This window comes from Symsagittifera roscoffensis, chromosome 4 (genome assembly GCF_963678635.1).
Source record: "Symsagittifera roscoffensis chromosome 4, txSymRosc1.1, whole genome shotgun sequence".
Classification (NCBI taxonomy): Eukaryota; Metazoa; Xenacoelomorpha; order Acoela; family Convolutidae; genus Symsagittifera; species Symsagittifera roscoffensis.
In genome coordinates, this window is record NC_087065.1 from 22979015 (window position 1) to 22999651 (window position 20637).

At 34.2% G+C, this 20637-nt stretch overlaps 2 protein-coding genes across 3 annotated transcripts; one reads left to right on the forward strand and one right to left on the reverse strand.

Annotated features, from left to right (window-relative positions):
• Positions 1-10557: 10557 nt before the first annotated feature.
• LOC134844657 (uncharacterized) lies at positions 10558-14498 on the reverse strand. The gene is made up of 2 exons (XM_063861455.1): positions 12561-14498; positions 10558-11246 (listed from the first exon to the last, which is right to left on the reverse strand). The coding sequence occupies exons 1-2, from the start codon at positions 13117-13119 to the stop codon at positions 10591-10593; spliced, it is 1215 nt and encodes a 404-aa protein (XP_063717525.1). The 5' UTR covers positions 13120-14498; the 3' UTR covers positions 10558-10590.
• Positions 14499-17417: 2919 nt separating this feature from the next.
• Positions 17418-19645, forward strand: LOC134843858 (mitochondrial dicarboxylate carrier-like). Of its 2 annotated transcripts, XM_063860169.1 has the most exons (3): positions 17418-17810; positions 18136-18291; positions 18525-19645. In XM_063860169.1, the coding sequence occupies exons 2-3, from the start codon at positions 18172-18174 to the stop codon at positions 19299-19301; spliced, it is 897 nt and encodes a 298-aa protein (XP_063716239.1). In that variant the 5' UTR covers positions 17418-17810; positions 18136-18171; the 3' UTR covers positions 19302-19645. The 2 variants fall into 2 exon arrangements, with proteins under 2 accessions (XP_063716239.1, XP_063716238.1); XM_063860168.1 differs by having other exon boundaries at positions 17418-18291.
• The last annotated feature ends 992 nt before the right edge of the window (positions 19646-20637 follow it).

A 20637-nucleotide genomic window follows, 5' to 3' on the forward strand; every position in this document is an offset into this window, starting at 1 on the left:
TTAGATGCATCAAGTATAAATACATCAGTAAAAAAAGAGTTAACAGCAAAAGAAACCATAAGCGTTGCCAAGTGGAAAAAGTCGGTTTGAAGCTTTTGTACAGTAAATAAATGTATGCGTCTATTATGCTGAGTCAAAACTGATGTCTCACCAACCAAGGTAAGCTTGATTATGCTTTGTTTGAGAAGCGTTGAAAAATTGATAGTACTCCGTATTTTTGCTCTGGCGAAATATTTTTTTTTGCGTTGAAAATACACTACTGTGTTTCCATGCGTTGCTGTGAAACTCAAAAACTCTCCAATAATAATATTATTCATTCATTTTTTTTCAATTTCAGGTTTATTGTTCTCTTTTGTCGTTTTTGATGACTGAATAGAAGGTATGGCTTCCGCTTCAACATTACTGCTCGAAGCAGTTCAACTGCTTGTCGAAGATGTATCTTACATTGGCCAGATTGTCGCATATATTGTTCAAAGTACGTTCAAGGCATTTACTAGCTTAGCAGCTTTTATTCATCAAGTATGGTTCTTTTTGCTTTCATTTTTCGATACATTTACTTTTTCACTAGATTCCGTATTCAAATTTTTTTGTTATATTTTTCTAGACGTTCCTGTTTTAGTTTCAGACTTCGTTATTGAATTCGTACCGAATAATCATCTCTTCAGATTCCTGTCTTTTCTAATTTGTGCATCTAAATGGCTCCTTAGTCCTGTAGCAGATTTGCTCTGCGTTCTTAATAATTTCGCCATTCTTGTCATCGACCAATTTATCAACCTTTATCTATCAATGCTAAACATTTACAAAAGTGGCAACTTCGGATTATCGCTTTGTCTGCTTATCATCGGCGTGATTTTCGGAGGAACCATAATTGAAATGGCGGTCATTTTTGGAAAAAGATTCACATCTAAGATAACGTTACGAAACCGATTAAATCAACCGAGAAATGACAATCATTATTCAGCACATGAACCAGGATTGTTTTCACAAGAAGAGCAGCAGAAAACTTGTTGTGTTTGCCTAACTGAAGAAAGATCAATAGTGCTTCTGCCATGTACCCATTTTTGTCTGTGTTCACAATGCAGTGTGGCTTTGTCTGCTCAGACACAGAACTACGGGACTTCCACTCCACTGTGTCCAGTTTGCCGTGCCCAGATAAGAGAATTCATGCCCATCATTAGTAGTTGAAACGTGGGAACAGAGGAAGATTTTATTATGTCAAAGAAATGTTTGGTAAAAATGATATTTACTTTAATAAGTTTGTTGATGCTAGTAAGCATTTATTTCTCAAAGAAAAATGTAATTCTCGAGAAGTCTTACCCTTGCGAGCGCAAGTGTCTTTGTCTTGTAGTCGGGAGCTAGATTTTTTTCCGTCAACAATTTTTTTTCTACAAATCTGAGAAATTGAACTTGCTTAGTTATTTGTGTGATATCAAATTTTTCTGCAGGTTTTTTTGAAGTTTTTGTTTTTGAAATTCTTGTTTTGAAGCTAGGAGAGCAACCATGTGATTGGGTCAGTATGCAACGTCAAGTTGTTTTCTAAAAGTAGATTTTGATCACAGTAAAAAAAATTTTTGTGTTATGTAAGCCTAAGTTCGTTTTGCTTAGTTGATTTTTTTAGTCTGCTAATGGTTAATATGATTTTTTTAGAAACCCTGGTTGGGTATCCATGTAATAAACCTTTGCTCAGAAGTGATTGAGTTGTTAACCCAAACATAAACTGACAAGGTTAATTTTTGTCTTTTCACAAGATTTTGAAAAACAATTCAATTCAATTTTTTAAATTAATTTTGCGATAAGCAAGGGTATTGCAATCGGGTAGACTTTTTTTCCCGTAAATAACTTAAGGTACAAATTTCGCACTCGAAACTGAATGTGTTTTACTGGAGAGATGAATGTAGTAGGTGCGTGTTAGGTATGGGCCTTGTGTTCTTTTAATAGCTATTTTTGTGCCGAAACTTTTCGGCATTTGATTGTCTTCTTTAATTCCATCGGCTTATTTTCCGAATATTTTTTTTTCAATTACTCGTCTTACAATGTTTTGAAAAGATTTAAATCAGTTTACCAGACCTTTTTGAATAAACAATATGTTTTGAAAAATCTAAATCAGTTTCTCAGACCCTTTTTAATAAAAATAAAAAGTTAAAACATAAAAAAATTTTCAGTTTTTAAAATTTTTTTTAGAATTTTTTTTTCGTTATTTTTTCAATTTGCACAATATATTTGGTTGAAACTTTTGTTGTTTTGATTGTTCAATCAGCTGTTTGTTTTCATATTTTTTCTGGCGTAGGTATTTGCAGTTATGAGTTTTAGCTCTTTTTTTTTCATTTATTTTTTGAAGTTTTTGTACAACAAGTGAAAATATGTTTTAATCGCTCTTTAGTCTATATTGTTTTGAAAATTAGCTATTCCAATTGAAAAACGAGAACCAGACAAGCATGAATTGCCAGCTAATCAGAAATTTTTAGAATTCAAAATAATTTTGTTCATCGTCATTGAGGCTAATCGTTCTGCAATCTCAAGTTGAGTTGCTGTCTGCTAAGTTTCCTAATGCATTTGTTGAATTTCTCCAGTTTTGGGTAGGTTAAACACAAAACCCCAGTGAAAAAACTTTTTCTGTTCACAATTGTAAAAAATTATATTGTTTTTTCTTACTTCTAGCTAATTTTGATCGGTTTTCGGGCGCTGATCCGTTTTCAAGTGTTGTTTTGTGTAGGTTCAGGCAGGTGCATTTTTAATTTTTTTAAAAACGATTTTTTTGGCTCAACATGTGTCTGCTAAAAAATGCCGACTTAGTTGTCCCATCATTGATTTTTTTTCTTCTAGTTTTGTTGATATTTGTTTTCTTGTTTCCACATCCTTGTAGTTGAAAGGGCAAGTGTTGTTCGTTCTAGTCTCAAGTGGGACTTAAAACTATAGATTTTTTATGAAATCATTTTTTTCTGCTGAACTTGAGTCTTAAAAGTTGTCGGCTTTGTTTCCTCTTTGTAAGTTTTGTTGTTCCGTTGCTGATTAAATAGTCAAATTTCTGGCATGTTAGCCTTGAATGAACTTCTATTGATACATACGAAAATTTAATTTTGATAGAACTAGTTTTTTTAACGTTTTCCATTTTTTCGCTTTGTTTTTTGTATGCGTTCAATTGCAAGTGGTGCGAAGCTCAGCTTCGCTTGTGTGTAGAAAATTGAGCGCTGTTTTTTAGTGTCCGAAAGTTTTGAATTAAGATGAATGGAAAGAGGATTCTATTTTGACTTTGCCTTCAGTGAAATTTAACTATGCTTACGTTTTTGTTGTTTTTTCTTCGCCAAGTTTTTTTTGGTTGGAGCCAAGATTTTGTTATACAAATTGTTTACCGAAAAGATAGATACTTTACCTTAGATCTTCTTTGAGAAAATTATTCAATCTCAACATATATTTACACTTGCGTGAGCAATTGTGTCATAACCGGCAACTAAACATTTTCACCGCAAACAACTTTTCTCACACATTCTTTTCTTTATTCACTTTCTCTCTTAACATCTTCCAGGTTTCTTCCACCTTGGATTGGAGGAAAGGCAGTTGCTTTTGCAGCCGATAGTCTGGTGTTCGAGTCCTGGCGTGACCTTGTTTTTGTTTCAGTCTCAATGAATTTGAAATTGAATTGTCGGACTTAAGTGTCAGCTCAAGTTTTGTCGGCTAATGTGCCTCATCAAAGATTTTGGTTGTCTGTAAGCAGCTTTCCTTGCTGTTGCAAGTGCAAGATTTTTTCATTCTTCTTTTAGGGGGAGTTGAAAAGATACTTAAAAAATTTCGGTTCAATTGGTTTCAGCTGAAAAGTTGTTGGCTAAGTTGCCTCATCACTGATTTTTCTTGTGCTGTAAACAACTTTCATTGTAGTCGCAAGTGCAAGTGTTTTCCATTGTTGTTTATGGTGGGATTTTAATTTTTTTTAAATAATATTTACGGCTCTACTTGTAACTGCTCAAAGATTGTCGGCTTTGTTTCTTTTTGTAAATGTTGTTCCGGTGGTGTCTGCTCAAAAATTGTCGGCTTAGTTGCCATATCACTGATTTTGCTTGTGCTGTTAGCAAGTTTTATTGAAGTTCCAAGGGCAAGTGTTGTTCATTGGAATTTCAATTGGAACTTTAAGTTTCAAAGTTTATAAAATCAATATAGCCCAGTTTGCTGAGAACACATTTGCTGCTATAAATGGTGGCTGCAATGATTCAACTCAATTTTCGCTTTTGCAATTTATGATTTTAAAACAACACAGAAACATTAAAATTAAACATAGAAACCAAATGTTAGGCTCTGATAAAAGCTTTATATTTGGTTTCGTTTTCGTGTTTGTATTAATTTCACAGCATATGTTGAATGCGCTAAAATTGAGTTGAATCAGTGCTGCCACCTTTTTTTGCAGCATATGGGTTTTCAGCAATTTAAATTTTATTCAAGGGCTTTACTTAAATGTTTGAGATCCGTTTTTTGGTGTATATGGGAAATGCAGCTTCACCTCTATGTGTAACGCGAAACTAATATATAATCAGTTAATCATCCAACTTGAAACAGTAGACAAAAGGCAAACAGTCACATTTGAATTATGAGGCGACAGACAAAACCTCAAGGAGGTGTGAATCTGGTTAATTAAAAATAAAAAGACATGCACTTATTGTTCCGACCACTGAAAATTGGGAGGAACTTTGACTTCGGGTGTGTTATCGTTTTGTTTTCCCCGCAAAATCAAGTACCACAGATAATCGTCGGATAGCGTTGAGTGATATTAGTTAGAGTAAAGTTATTCTTTCGGTCGTTTTCGAAAGACATTTTAAGTTTCAATAAGTTGTCACAAAGTCGAGCAAAAATTGTCTGAAGTTTTTGATTTTTATTCTAATTTCGAGCCAGTAAAGCGAGCGAGTAGGTCTAATAAATGAAAGTTTTTCAATCAAGTAGTGAAAATTTTAATTTGATTTTCTTTTCTTTTTTGCTCGCCTCACTTAAGCATCAATTTTATGGTTTACCAAGGTGTTTCAGCAGTAAAAGTATGAAGACCAATTATGTTTGTCATTGCCTGTTTTTGTCATCGCCAAATATTTTTGTAATCCATTTTTTTTTTGTTAAAATCGGATAATGTGACCGGAAAACCTTTCACAAAATTTTTCAGGTGAGAGAAAACAAAATGATTTCAGGAAAACAAGTTTTGAAAGTGTCCCCCTGGCAATAATTTTTTTTTCAACTATTGTCGTTAATGCCTAATTCACTAACGTGCTACGCGTTCGTGTAATTCTCTCATCACACCGTGCAAGAAAAAATTACATTAATTAAAAAAAAAAACACTCGAAAATGTTTTTTTAATACTCGTGTTCGATTTTTCTGTGCTACTTGCACAGCAACAGGCTAACCTTGTTGTTCCGACAAACTGAAAAATGTGGAGAAACGTTGTATCCTGCTGTGTTTTGTTTATTTTTCTTTGTTTTTTTCTTGTTTTCCTTTTGAGATCATACCACAAATAATCATCGGAATGAGTCGAGTGATATATCATGTTAGGCCCTTTCAGTCGTGATCTGAACGACGTTGAAAAGTTTCCAAAAATTTTTTCCTTGTTTTGAGAAAATTCAGTTAATATTTTAGTCCAATTTCGAGCGAGTAAAGCAATGGAGTTACGTTCGTTATTATTACGCTTGCAATTACCAAGCGTTATCAAACTGGAATATATATACTTTTTTCTACTTTAACAAAATCAGTTGAATCACTTGCTGGCTATGCTGATGACTGACATGCTCAATTTCTTGAAAATTCAAATCTAACACAACGGGTTTTGCTTGTGCTATAGACAATTTTCATTGTAATTGCAAGTGCTGTTTATTCTAGTTTCAAGGGGGACTTGAAAAATTAAAAAAAAATCGGTTTAATTGGTTTCAGCTTAAAGGTTCATGGCTAGGTTGCCACATCACTGATTTTTCTTGTGCTGCAAACAACTTTAGTGCAAGTGCAAGTGTTTTCCATTGTTGTTTAATGTGGGACTTGAAACTTTTTTTATAAAATAATATTTTCGACTCTACTTGTGTCTGCTCAAAGATTGTCGTCTTTGTTTCTTTTCGTAAATGTTTAAGCGTTGTTGCTGATTAAAAATTCAAGTGCCTGGCATGCTTGTCTGGAATGGTTTTCTATCAAGACATATGAAACTTAATATGACCTCGTTTTTTTCAAAATTTCCAAAAAAAATTCGGTGTTTTGTGTGTTTTTTTCTTGTTTGGGTTCTATCGCAAGTGGTGATCCGCTTTGCCTCTGTGTATAAATATTGGCCATTAAGGCTTGAAAATTTTTTATTTATCTAAAAATAAAGCCAGTTTTGGAAGCTTCATTAGGCGCTTTATTTAAAAGTTAAAGTTTTCAGTGCAAAAAATTTTAAAAAGTATTAGAATTTTTTTCATTTCTTCGTTTGTTTATTTTTTTTTGAAGACAATTGTATTGTTTTATGCCTAATTCGATAACTTTCTCCGCGTTTTTATAGTTCTCTAATTACGCCAACAACGCTTAATTGAAGATTATAAAAAGAAATTTTGTAGTTTTTATGACTGTGGTCGGAGCATTCTGTTCTATTTTCACAGCAACCGGCTATTCTTGTTTCCCTAGGAGATTATAGAAATGAAAAAATGTCAATTATAGATGAATACTTTTAATTAACCAATTGTTTTTGACCATACCGCAGCAATTAAACGGTCGAGTCTTGATGTGGAATGTTACACAAAACTAGGATGCACGACACATATTTAGTTGGGTAAGAAGCAAGTGGGTGCGTCATAGCTTCGCTCTATACAGCAACTTGTGGCTCTTGGACAGTTATAAACTCTGGCCCGAGTTGTCAACTGCTTTCCATGTAACCTTTAATAGCTTGCATCGGTGATATCGGTTTTTCAAGTGCTCTATCAAAACACTGACGCATTCAAAAAATAATAATCATAACAAAGATAATCAGTTGTTTTAAAAAATTTCATTCTTTGATTTCTATTGTTTTGTTTGGTAAGGGACAAAGTTGTGGCCAAGTAAACATCCTTCCTCAAGCCGTGTTAGTGAGAGGATATTACTCGGCTCGAAGCTGAAATTTTTGAACGAGAGAACTTAAGCAAACGTGGAGAACAAATAAGTTTTAACGTGCAAATTGTAATCTTTAATATACAATAAGTTGGGCATCGAAGAAGAAGAATCAATTTCTCCTTGTTACAAAAAGTCATTAACCAAATATATTTGAACAAAGTTCAAAGCAATTCAGAGGGAACAGCGAACGAATCCGTTTGGATTGCAAGGTGCTGCCCTAAACTCAGAAACCTTCGAATAAACTAAGAAACATTCAAACAAAAACTAAATAAAATTGGTGAAAAACATATGTAGGGAAAAAATAATAAAATAAATAACATCTGCTTTTTTCATTCAAAGAAATGAAGCGTCGCTGAAACAATCTGACGGTTGTAGTGGTACATAAAACAATTTCCTAACCATATGCTACTCAAGGCTAGCTGTTTACTTGTATAAATTTGACATAATCGGCTGCAAATTTTAAAGAAATCAGAATTTATTTCTTGCACCCTTGTTCGGTTCAAATGTAAAACTTTAGCGGTAACTGCTCCTACTAACTGTACCTCGTCTCTAAAACCTCCCTGCCTCCAATAGAATTGAATGGATGCTATTTGGACGCTGGGCACCTAACTGAACTCAAGCAGCAGTAAGCAGTGAACCCAATTATTTAACATATTATAAAGCGTCCTGAAATCAACGCTAGGTGGAAGCAAAAATATCAGCAGTTAACTGCAAATACGTGTTGCTTATCTGAATGAGATAAACTTTCGAAAAAGTCCAGAACTAGAGAGTTTTAACGCAACAGATAAAAAATTTTGATCCCCTAAAGCTGAGCGAAGCTCGTTGTATTGTACTTTTGAATTTGGTATTTTTAAAGAAAAAAATTGCTCTACGTGTCATGTAAACAGGATTCTCAAACAGAAAAGAGTTTTTTTAGACTTTAACAATGAAGCCCAGCAAGGGATCTCATTACAAATTTGAGAAGTTCATAGACATATTGGCATTTTGCCAGTCCTTTACCGCTTTAAGATCGTTTTCAAAACTTTCAATTGAGTAATTTACACCTGTTATGTTTGTATCATCTGCAAATAAAAGAACTTCACACGGATTGCAAGCTTTGGGTTGGTCAATGATATATAAAAGGATAAGCAGAGGTCCTTAAATGGAACCCTGTGGAACACCACAAATCCACTTCAAGCCAAGATGAACGGGAATTTCCATTTTTAACTAATGCCTACGATTTTAAGGGTTGATTTTGAATCATAATTTTTGGCCACTTATTCGGTGCATTTCTAATTTATTGAACCTTATTTGTTGATCAAGTGTATCGAACGCCTTCTTCCAATCTAGAAAATTAGTTCCTTTTTTGACTATTTCGTATCCAGGCGTATTTTCACGATAACTTTGTTAATTGCAGCAATAGTGCTATGTTTTTGCGGTAACCAAACTGCTTAAAAGAAATTAGGGATTAACATTCCAGGTATGCGTATACTCTTTTGTACATAGCACGGTTGGAAATTTTACTTCACCTTATGAAAAGGAATTTTGGATGGTAACTTCGTAAACTGAGCTTTGAGTCTTCTTTATAAAAGGTATGAACTACGGCTCTGACCAAAGAGCTGTGGAGAACACTGATTTAATTTACCTATCTATCAGAATTTTTTGTACGGGTACAATGGTTGCTCTGCTTGCTTTTATAATAATTTTGCTAATATAAATATAACCCTTGGATGTCTTATTCTGCATGGATATAATAATTTTTTTAACTACTTCCAGTTCGCTTGCAAAAATGGAGTTTCAAGGATTTGTTCTGCGTTAGAACTGAGTATTTCATTGGACAGCAGGGTAAAACCGATTGTTGCAAAAAATCTAATAAATACATTTGCAATGTCCGGATGAGACGTGATTAGTTCTCCTATTGTGTTTTTAATTGGAATGATTTTTAAATAATCCTGTCTCATTTAGACATTGCAACTGATTTTCATAGATATTTTTCATTTATGGATTTTAACGTGTGCAATGAAATACCAAGTTCTAACGCACAGAAAATTTTTGGGAAACTCACTTTTTCTATGCGTAACATACTTGTAACATCTTAACTTGAAAGTCGTTTTTTTTTCTTCAGAAATTTATAGTTTTGGATAATTTTACACTCAATTGACATTTCTGTGATTCTCAATTTTTCTTGATTCTTGAAACAAAAAGAATGATTCAGACCCTTATTCGAACATCTAGTGAGCCAGAAACTAAAAAGGTGATGTATTAATTATCTGCGAAATAGCTTCGGATACATATTGTTTGATAAATAAATTTTAATTACACACACCATCATTGATCGATTTCTTTTTGGAAAGAAATGTACCCAACACCCTTTTTGGGCTATCAAAATTTTTTAAGGTTTTTTTTCGACGTGCATCCAAAGAGAAAGACCTTATCAAATCATTAACAATAAATAGGTCTCAAAAAACGGAATTAAAAAGGCTTTTGAAGAAAATTCAGCGCGCGAATTTGGAGGCATACGCTATTACCATGGTCATTGAATTCCAATTTCTCTCAATAATCCTGAAAACTGAATGCAGACCTGTTTAGAATATTCCGTCCATAGTCTTAAAAAAATACAAAATGTTGTTTTTTTTGCAAATTAGTTTGACAATCATAGTAAAGTAGGCCAACTGGAAAACAGTTTTCGTAGAAAAATGACTGAAAACAAAAAAAAGGTTCTGCAGATATGTTTTGAATTTTGAAATTTTTGATTCCCAGATTGGCGCTAAAAAATCCATTTAGAAGTTAATTATAAAAAATCTATTGTTAGCCTGAACGCTCACATCATTATTTTCAATTTAGCCCAAAAATCGAAAGTTTCTAACGGGTTTTTCTCAATACTGTGAAATTTTTTTTCGAAAGTTTTTTTTTGATATCGCTCAAATCACGACTGAAAGGGCTTTAATATAATGTATCACTAGACTCATTCAGATGGTTGTTTGCGGTAGCTGATTTTGTGTGAAAAAATAACCCGAGTTCAAAGTATTTCCTCATTTTTCAAATGGTCGGAACAATAATACCTAAAATGTTTTGCCCTAAATTAGGAGATCGAGACCGGTTTTGTTAATGATGAGATTGCGAACCTTATTAATATAATTTGTACAATTTCAACCAATTTGCTCGAGAATTTCGAAATTGTTTAAATTCAAGAAAAAAACGTCGTCGTAATATCGATAATATATTTTAACTTCATCATGATAATATCTATCTTTCAAGAGGTATAGTTCAAAAGATTCAAAAAATTTCTTGAAAGTTATCGCTCTACTGCTTTTATAAGAAAAGTTGACATAGCTCTTATTTATTGACTGATTGGGATGTGGGATGCCTTTTTGAGTTTCTATGGTTTCTTCGGAATTTAATGACTGCATGGAATTAAGTATAGGTTTCTGATTCTACTCAGCTAATGTGAAAATATAGCTTACAAAATTGAAATGTTTTATTTAAAAAATATTGAATTGTATTAATGGTCTACTAATGGTTATAATATTATATCTATAATCATTCTGCGGGATGAGAATGCATAATTTGTCTCAGTTCGTCTATTTTGCTGCGAATGTCTCCATTTAAGTTCTGAATTTCTCTCATCGAGTCACGTGACCGAATGAGTCGCAATTTGTGTGTGAAATTTTTATCCTTCACGTAACTAGTTTCCATCTTATCTGATGATTGACTACCAGCGGGTTGAATGCTGTAGTGTACTGGTGCAATGTTTTTTTGATCATTTCCTTTTTGTGATCTCAAGTTTGAGTGATGATCGAGTTTTTTAGTTGGTTGCGTAGCCACAGGTTGGTTTCTCGTGTAAGAATCATCCTTCAAATTAGCGGTCAATACGGTTCTGCTCAACGGCTTTTGAATGATGTTGATGTTTTTGGTCCTCGCACTTCGATTAGGCCTGTAGCTTTGCATATCTTCTAGCAACGCACTTTTCTGTCTTTGTTGGGATATTATAACAGGTTTGTGTTCGAGCATAACGGAAGAATGCAGAAATCCTGGTGATGACAGTTGAGATGTGTTTTCGTCATGGATGCTTAGAACGGGAGATGATGTTGTCAACTCGGAGTCAGTGTGATGAGCTGGAACTGGGCTTGAGTTTGAATGAACCCAGTACTGATTTCGTCGCTGTTGTAAGTATTTGAATCCATCCAATTGGCGTTCTAGAAAAAAAATCATTAATTTTTCTAGTGACTATCTTCCATGATTTCTAGCCAAACTCGTTGTATGGTGCCCTTTTTCAGGCAAGTCGAAGAACAAAAAATAATTGAAAATTGGTGTATGGCAGAATCATTTGCCATTACCGATTTCAATTTAGATTTTTACTTTATTATCGCTTTAGAAACGAAATTCGTTTTGACTTGTTTGAGATAGCAAATTTGAAGAACCAGTCGAATCGATTTCAATATCTCTCGTATATTGGGTCTTAGAGGTTTTAAATTTGTGCTCTGGCTCAATCGGTAAAGATTAAGAACTTGGGCAGCAAAACTTTGCGATCCTTTACCACGAATTATGCGGAAACTTTTGTTCTAAACGGGATCTCTTTAGGTATTTAAAGTAAAGAGACCGAAAAATTTATGCAAAAATTTAAATATCCGATTTCTTAAATACGTGCCTCAAAATCATGCTTGAAGTGGTCAATCTCAGGACATTCGAACATCAACAAATTAAATTTAATTTATCTGTAAGCATTTTTGGCTACTCATTGTTTTAGCCTCCGATGAAAAGAGGAAAAACTAATAAAGTTGAATACAAGCTTTGAAATTCAATTAAAAACAAAAAATACGTATACCACCCCAGATTTTTTCCCCAGATGCTGGCAAAGTGAACTAAATTGCCACTGAAATGCACTCTGCAGCGTTAACTGCCATATTCAAAATATCCTTGACTTCTTAAATGCCATTCAGCTCAAAATTGTGAAGGTGCTTTGGCTCCAAATTTTCGAACACAGTTGAGAAGATGGCAGGGAAGAGGTAGAGCTGTTTTTGAAGTTTCATGTTTTTTTTTCGGGTTCTCAGTTTTTTTTCAATTGCGGGTTCTCAGATCAATGATTGCGATTTGATGACCTGCTTTAACTATTTTTTCTCAGTTATAATTTCAACACAGTGGCAAAACAATTATCAAAGCTTTGTTTTATTAAAAATAATGTAGTTGACTAAATAGTATAATGCAAAACTTTTTCCGCTCTTTGATTTTTTTTAGCATTGTCTTAATTCGACTAACTAGTTCACGGCGAAGCTTTTACCGTGGCAATGCATGTTTTTTGCAAGTTTTCTGCTCTCTTTATCTTACTGGTTTTGTTTGAGCGGATAGAAAGCTCAAAAGTATTAAAATGAATGAATAAATAAATTTTCAACAATAGAAAAAAAATGATTTTTTGTTGGAATCGTTTCCGTTTGCTTAAACTGAACATTCTATTATCTCATCTGCGTAATACAGCATGGTCTCAAAGTCAATTGAACTATTTTTTGACCTACCTAATTTGTCCAACTTGTCGGATATCTCATGCACAATCGGACTTTTAAATAGCATCTGCTTTCTGTTCTCGCTCTGACAGCTTTTGCTTCTATGGTTCTGTCTTCCTTGCATATCGCTTCGTGGACTGTTCGAACTTGTTTCCGAGGTTCGATCTAAACTCGAGTTCTCATCTGGCGCGTAATAGTGTCTCTCTGGAACCGAGCTGAATGTGACTTGTTTCTGGTTATTCTGAGCCGATTTCTTCGATCGCCGAGGAGATAATGTCACCACGTCTACGGTATTTTTTCTTGTTGCAATCGGACTAGTTTCATCATTCGGTCGAGTGGATTGTCGGCTTACTTTGCCCCTACTTGAAGTCAGTCGTTGATTATGAAGTCTGGTATTTGAATGTTGCCAGATTTTATCGATTTGTTTCAGTTCTTTATCAAGAAACTCCATTCGAGACATTGTATCGTAGAAATTGCCGTATGAGTTCTTAGTTAAAGGGTCCTTTTGGTAGGTGAAGTTGAGGTTCAGAAAATTATCAGATGATGTTGAATATAATTCCATTTCTATCATTATAACCTCAACTAGAATATATAATTCAGAAAAGTAAATTGGGTGTTTCTCTATATAAATAAAATTCGGAAAGAATAAACAAATATGACGTTTGGACCCTGATAAATATAGCAATATAGTTGGTGAAGCTGAATTCGTTTTTTTTTAAATCTCTGAATATCAACAAAGCATACCTTTAAAACTAAGTCACCGTAAATAGTTTTCTGTCATCAGCTGTTAAGTCCCTTGATGTTGTTGCTTTATTGATTAATGTCTGAAGTGATTTCCAATTAATTAATTGTTTCAATTTTAATGTATCCTATCACTGTAAAAGGAATAATAAATAGGAAATTGCAATAAAATTTAATTGATGCTGGACAAAGACATACGTGTTATGCTTGTTTGGCGTTTCGTTGTCTGCATATCGATTTTTTTCTTGTTTTTTTTTGTTGGATGGTGTTGTTAAAAGTAACAGTACCACTACAGTTTTATGACTACACACAATACCTATGCTCTGCGAAGTACTCGTTAATAATTCATGAAAAATAAATCAAACAGAGTCTAATTGCAACTATGCGTTTACAGTGTTGTGTTTTTATAACCGGTCTGGATTTTTTGATCTCGGTTTAGTACCAAAAGTTCACTTACATAAGAGCGTTTTTATGTTCAATTAGTTCCAGCTGGTTTGGTAGAATTCAATTTGGTGAAACGCTGCTGAAAAAAGTGCGCCGTGTAGTTATGGCCTTTTCAGGTGCCATTGTTGTAAAAGAATCTCAAGCCAGGCCATAACTCACCTGAGCCATCTTTATTTTGATTGACGACTATTTGACATTTGATTGTTTTAAATATCTCAAGTGAAGAGATTTTAATTTTTGATTAGCCATGCTTGTAATATTTGACATTTTTTGTGATGAAAATTAGCCGCGAGATTGGAACTTGCTTTGTGTAATTATATTAAATAGTTTATTTATTTTTACGTTGGCTTGTATTTTGTCTGTAACGATAACAAAAATTGATATGCATCAATAAGTTTAACTCGTTAATCGACAAATGAAAGCTCAAGACTCCTTCATATGAGCTCGTAAATCCTTCCTTTCTTTGTTTCTGTGTCGTTTCATATTGAAAACAGTTGTTTTTTTTAACCAGGCATTCGTTTGGTCCCAACATCAGACATATTAGTGAAGAGATCAAATTGTTGTCTGACTGCTATCTGCGATGGTTCAAATTGCAACGAAATGTCATTTACGAGCAAAAAACAGCGCATTAAAAAACATTAGTTATGGTGGTATGAGAATGTTCAGCAAGGCCGATATGCCAAAAGCCGTGATGACAATTTAAACAGATAAAATTTAAATTGAAATCATAATGAAATAAAAATATAATTAATTTAAAAATTTCACTTTAATTTAGATATTTTGATACTACATACCTTCGCGATTAGCATGGGTATTTTAATTGGGTACCATACTTTTCCCGTAAACTATAGTTTGCTAACTGAATTCGCTTACGATATGTCACGTGCTTCGAGAATTTCACATCCAATGACATTTTCTGCGCATTTAGAGGTTATGCCTATGCTTGTGATAAAAACAAGGCACCGTGTTCAGTCCCCTCCGTGAGCAGATTTTTTAAACTTTTAAACAGAGAAAAAAGTTTATTAGAAAAATTTAATTGTCGAACTATGGTTTTTCGGATCTTGTTAACTATCCCCCCCCCCTTTGGACCTTGTTAACTATTCTCCCCCCTATGCATGTATTATTTTTGACAACCATTTCTGTATAAAATATGCATTTCAAAAATGTCAAACATCAATTGGGTTTTCATTTTCGCGCGTTCGTGTTTGTATTACTCACTATTTATATAATACCTACATAAAAATTTTCAATTAAGTCTACTTTCTGAAAATTGTTTTAAGCTATTGAAAATGTGGCAGCCAAAGTTGAATTTCTGAAAATCGAAATAGGCGGGGCAATAGTTAACTAGATTCGGTTTTTCAAATCTTTTTATCCGTTCTCTTTCCAAAGCCTGAATTTTTCTTCTGATTTAATGATTTTCACAATAAATGAAATTCATTTGATTTTATCCTGGATTCGAGGGTTTCAGAACTTTTTGTTGCTCAAAAACTTAACGACTTTTTTTTGGCTCAGCGGTCGTCTACTCGAGTGTTTTCTGTTTAGTTACGGCTTGATATATTTTTTTCAATACTAATTTAACAAAGACATTGTGTTTTTAACCTGTTTCGCAAATACACATCCTAGAGTTCTAGTTGCTTGTCATGGTAAAGCAATTTCAGTCATGATTCGGATTCCAAAGAGCTATGTTTGTGAAAAATCTCTCAGGGTCGAGAAAAACTGGTCTGAATGTTTTTAACTTTCGGAAACACGGTACGGAGAGCGGATTAAATTTACCCTTTTTCCGACAAAAAATGTTTATTTTCTGTTTGGCCAAAATTGAATGATTATATACCCGGTTCAAGTGCGTTATATCCTCAGATTTATCATTCACGTTAAATAAGTTAATAACAAGCTCTAATTTTTTGTTAACTAATTGAGACACTTTATCTCCGAGGAAAAAACAACATATGAGCTGTTTCTGCAGAACCAATGGTTTGTTACTGCTTAAAGATGTATGCAGTTGTTCAGGTTTTTCTCGGCTGAGAACGTAGCCATACTAGCAGAAACGCGCATGATTTTTTGCCTTAATTGCTAGATTTTTTTGCATTCTATCTACTTTTGATCTTTTTTGCATCAAACGTCCAGTGCTATTTGCACAACCATGGCTGCTGTTTTTTCTTTTGCATTGATAACGAAGGAACGGCGTGGAACTTCAACCAGTTTTTTTTTCAAGAGTCGATGAACTTAGTTCGTATTCTTTTATATGTCGTGATGATTTTTTTCAAGTCTAAAAATGCTCTTATAACTACAGAAGTACATTCAAAAATATTAATGCATTTATGAATGCCCATAGGTATGTGTCCGCTTTTTGAATTCATTTTAAGTTCATCGCTAAAAGTTACTCATTTGCTGAAAGCTGCTTCCAATTACGAAAGAGTAAGTGGCGCGAAAAAAAAACGTGATTGATCCCTTGTTTCGAAAGTGGAATATATTTTTGTAGATTTCTCAGCAGAATGAAAATTTTTAAGTTGTCTGAAAATTCAGTCTTTAAGAGTCGATAAAAGTACTTCAGACTCTTTTATGACGTTATGTTTTCTTCGTTTTTTTTTCTCAGGAAAAGTTCAGGCCTAAACTTACTTTTTCGCGGTTTGACTTATGATTTTCTCAAGTTCAATTCGTTTCCTTTGTTAAAAGGAAGGCAATCTCCGCTATCGAACATTTTTGTCTATATGCTGATGATTGTGAAGCTGTGCAGCCTAGCGAAGTCCTCTCATAAGTTTCACTGAACAGTAAAAGGAGTTGAAAAAAAATAATCAGTCACAAAATAAAAATCAACGCATATATTTAGTTAAGAGAATAAAAATTGTCAGAAGTTTTTTTGTTTTAATAAAATCCTTCCTATTTTGAGCTGATTTTAATAAAATCCTTCGTATATAAGGGCCTAGCTAAGATCTTTTGACTACGAAAGAATAATAATGAGTATAAAAAACCCAACTCATTGTGCTGTTTACCGTTATTTTTTGGTACTCAGAACACCTCTCTGATGAGCTTCGATTTAATGTCCAAGCAACGCTTTGAAAACATAATTTTTGTTTTTTTTGGGCTCATAATATGTCAAATTTTCAATAATGAATAAAAAGTAGTTAGAAAAAAGTATTTAGAAAAAATCTTTAGAATCTGAAGATAAGTTTCGTTCATTTCGTCGGTTGAAAATTAAAAGCTGTAACTTCTTTGTCCAATGACTGTAGTTTTCGATTTCCAATTCTTTTGTTTAAGCTATTTAGTTGGACTCGTGCTCTCTAGAATCTGATATGCCTGCGTCAAGGAAAGTGATCGAAACAGAAAGAATTATCTTTCTTTTTACTATGCTCACATTAATGTCCCAATTTTCGCCCCAGCGGTAGGGGTGTGGTGGCGTTGAATCTAACTTGCCGGAGGTATTTTTAATAATTTACAAGAAATGAAGATTGCTTCCACAAAAGAGTAAATGAGTTGCTTTGCTCAAACTCTACTCTTCGCCCCTTGTGACGTTCAAATTTAGAAGTCTTTCTTCGTGGACAAAATTTTTTCCAAATACCAAGGTCCTTCCCACTATCTTTTTGAAACAATAACAAAAAATACTAGGAAATAGTGGCTCAATCGAAACTTTCTTTAACATTTTGCTCTGTTTATTGTTAATTATCCGATATTTCTGAATTTTAGATAATATGCTCATCTGATGCCGTGCACTTTGTGCAAGGCATTTTTTGCTGTGCCTTGGAACCAATCGCATAGAATTCGTGATTCTGGAAGCAATTGTTATTTTTGGAGTAGATAACAGTTTCAGATCGAAGCATTTTTTGGCGAAGCTTTTTAGCAGCTCTTCATTTACAAGATACCTCAACCTCACTATTGATTAGTTAATGTATCAGCTCAAATTCAGTGGTTACAATTTGTCTTTTGCAATCTCTACTGAAGATAAGTCAACTTAGAAACGCTGATAATTCTGAACCATGATTCGCACTACGCCCTAATTGAGCTTATCTTTTTGTGCTTTTACTGCAATTTGGCTACTTATTGCCACTCCTTTACTGAATTTTGCAAAGTTTGCCATTTGATGTTGGTATTTTTGCTGCAAATGTAGAATAGTACTAATGTATAGTTATTTGGATGCTGAATTGGATTGAATTGATTTGAGTGATTTTTATCTCTGAAGTTTCGCAATATTGCACACTTTAAATTGAAAATATTTTATTTTTATGCCATCTTGTGTCTCCAGTCGTTTTCAGATTTTTTCAAACATTCCATTTTTCCTCTATGTTCTTGAATAATTATCGTTGTAATCAGGAATCAGAATTCAATTTCCAAATAAAATTGTGACCAAAAATTCCAATTCGTTCTACCTTTGTTATCATCATCATCTTATATTTTACGTAATTGCTAGTACTGTAGCATCTATATTAAGAAGCATCTAAACATAATGACGTCATCGCCTAGTAGTGACGGTGGCAAGAGTGCGCATAGAATGGGCAAATGGTATTTTGGGGGCGTGGCCTCTGCCATGGCCGCCTGTTGCACCCATCCTCTCGATCTAGTCAAGGTAAGATTCAAAAAAAAATCTTTTTCATCTCACGTGACACAAATGGTTTCAGATAAAAAGTGTTTACGCCTCTTGAAGCATTTAAATGGCCGCACAATTTTGAGAACTTCAACTTACAAAAATGTCAAGTTTCTTCATCCAAGTATTACTAAAATTAACTTTTGTGAGAGAGCACCCTAAATTACACGATGTTTCTGGTGTTTTCTTATTAAGGAAATCAAATTTTTTGTCAGGTACATCTGCAGACCATAGCTAGTACAAAAGAGTCGTTATCCATGAGCAGAGCTTTTGTTCACGTGGTCAAAACAGAAGGAGTAATCGGCCTATACAATGGAATCAGTGCATCTATGCTTCGCCAACTAACTTATTCTACAGCTCGCTTTGGCGTATACGAAAGTGCTAAAAACTTCCTCCAATCTACCGGCCAAGAAATGAACCTAATCGTAAAAATATCCATATCCGGAGGCGCTGGCTTCTTCGGAGGTATCATCGGAACTCCTGGTGATCTGTTGAACGTCCGCATGCAGAACGATATCAAAGTACCTCCAGAGCAAAGAAGAAATTACAAGCACGCTTGTGATGGCTTAATACGAGTCGTTCGAGAGGAAGGTTTCGCACGTTTGTTCGGCGGATGTAGCATGGCAAGCACGAGAGGAGCTTTAATGTCAGTCGGTCAAATTGCAACTTATGACACTATTAAAGAGCAAATTTTATACTTTGGGCTGTTAAAAGATGGTCTAATATGTCATTTTGCGAGTTCGACAGTCGCGGGTACTATCGCAACTGGGCTAACTATGCCGATTGATGTGATGAAGACAAAAATGATGAATGCAAAGCCCGGCGAATTCAGAGGTATTGGCCACTGCTTTGTTCACACATTGAAAGTCGGACCCTCTGCTTTCTACAAGGGGTTCTTTCCCGCATTTATCAGATTGGCTCCTCAAACAATTCTAACTTTTGTCTTCCTAGAACAACTCAAAATTTATTTCGGAAAAGATGTGTATTTCTGAATTTGCATCTAGTATGTGCGTAGTTAGTAATAGAATTATAAATGAATGTAATTTGTATCGTGAAAGATAATTGTTGGAATCTGACCTTTATAACAGTTAACAATTTTCATTATGGGAAGCGTTTCAAAGCTGATGAATTATATGAATGTCAATTTAAAATAAAAACGTCACAATTGAGGTCAGGTTCCGGTCTTTTTGATATTACTATTAATAATTGAACTGTGCAATGGTTGATTAAGTTTCGTTCGCTGGAATGGCAGCAATCATATCTTTGGATAAAATTGCGAGTTTTGTAAAAGACTCTGATGTGGTGATATACACAGGGCAATAAAAATTGGCTGATATGTTTTAACAAGCGGAGCGCATGCTTATACAAAGAACCCACTTTTTAAACATGCCATTTTTCTCCATCAACCAAGTTACGAGTGTTTATGCAGACCAGATCGATTCTTAGATTTTGGTGAATTGACATTCTACTTCTTGGTTTGTCTTGTAATCGGGACTTGTTTCTTGTAATCAATTTTCTTACAAATTTTTAAGAAATTGAATTTCCATTATAATTCAACCTGAACTTCTGGGCTCCTTCCCACTTGGTCTAGAGGTAACGCGGTTGCCTTTGCATTCTTAAGTGTGGGGTTCAAAAACAGGCCAAACCTAATCGCCAAAGTTTTTTTTAACAACAGTTTTGATGGCATTTTTTGTTTTGTGCTCAATGGACGACTACGCAGGTACTTTCGGCTTAGTGGCCGCTCGGTAAATACGAAGCTCTTTTTGCATCTGTGTCCTTTTGGCATCCCTTCTATTCCAAAATCCCATAGACCTTTGTGCACAGGAACTGTCATCAAACGAACTTTTTGGGCTATATTTTCTCATAATTTTTCTCGATTTGTTCTACTACTATTACTAAAAGAATTAAATTCTCTTGAAATATATACAAAGCATGAAACAAATTAATACAGTACGATCTACAAGTAGGCCAGTTAAATTTTAGGCGCCGAGAGCATGAAAGTTCCATGGAAAGTAAAAAAACAATTCGTTTAGTTAAAAATTTTCTAAGTTGTCGCTTGAGCTGAAATGGTGGAAAATATGCTGATGTTAGTGTTTTACAATGTAGTCACTGGAAAGAGTTAATCGTGGGAAAATGAATCATCACTAATGCTTTTTAATGCTTCGATGATTGCAGGAAATGAAGGGTCGCAGATTGGTTTTTCCAGAGACCCTCTTGAAGTGCATACTCACAGACCGAAAAACGTCCAGGCCATTTTCGCGGCGACGAAGCTTGTTGAAGAAACATAGGTCATAAAGTGTAAGATAATATGATATGGGTGGGCATTTT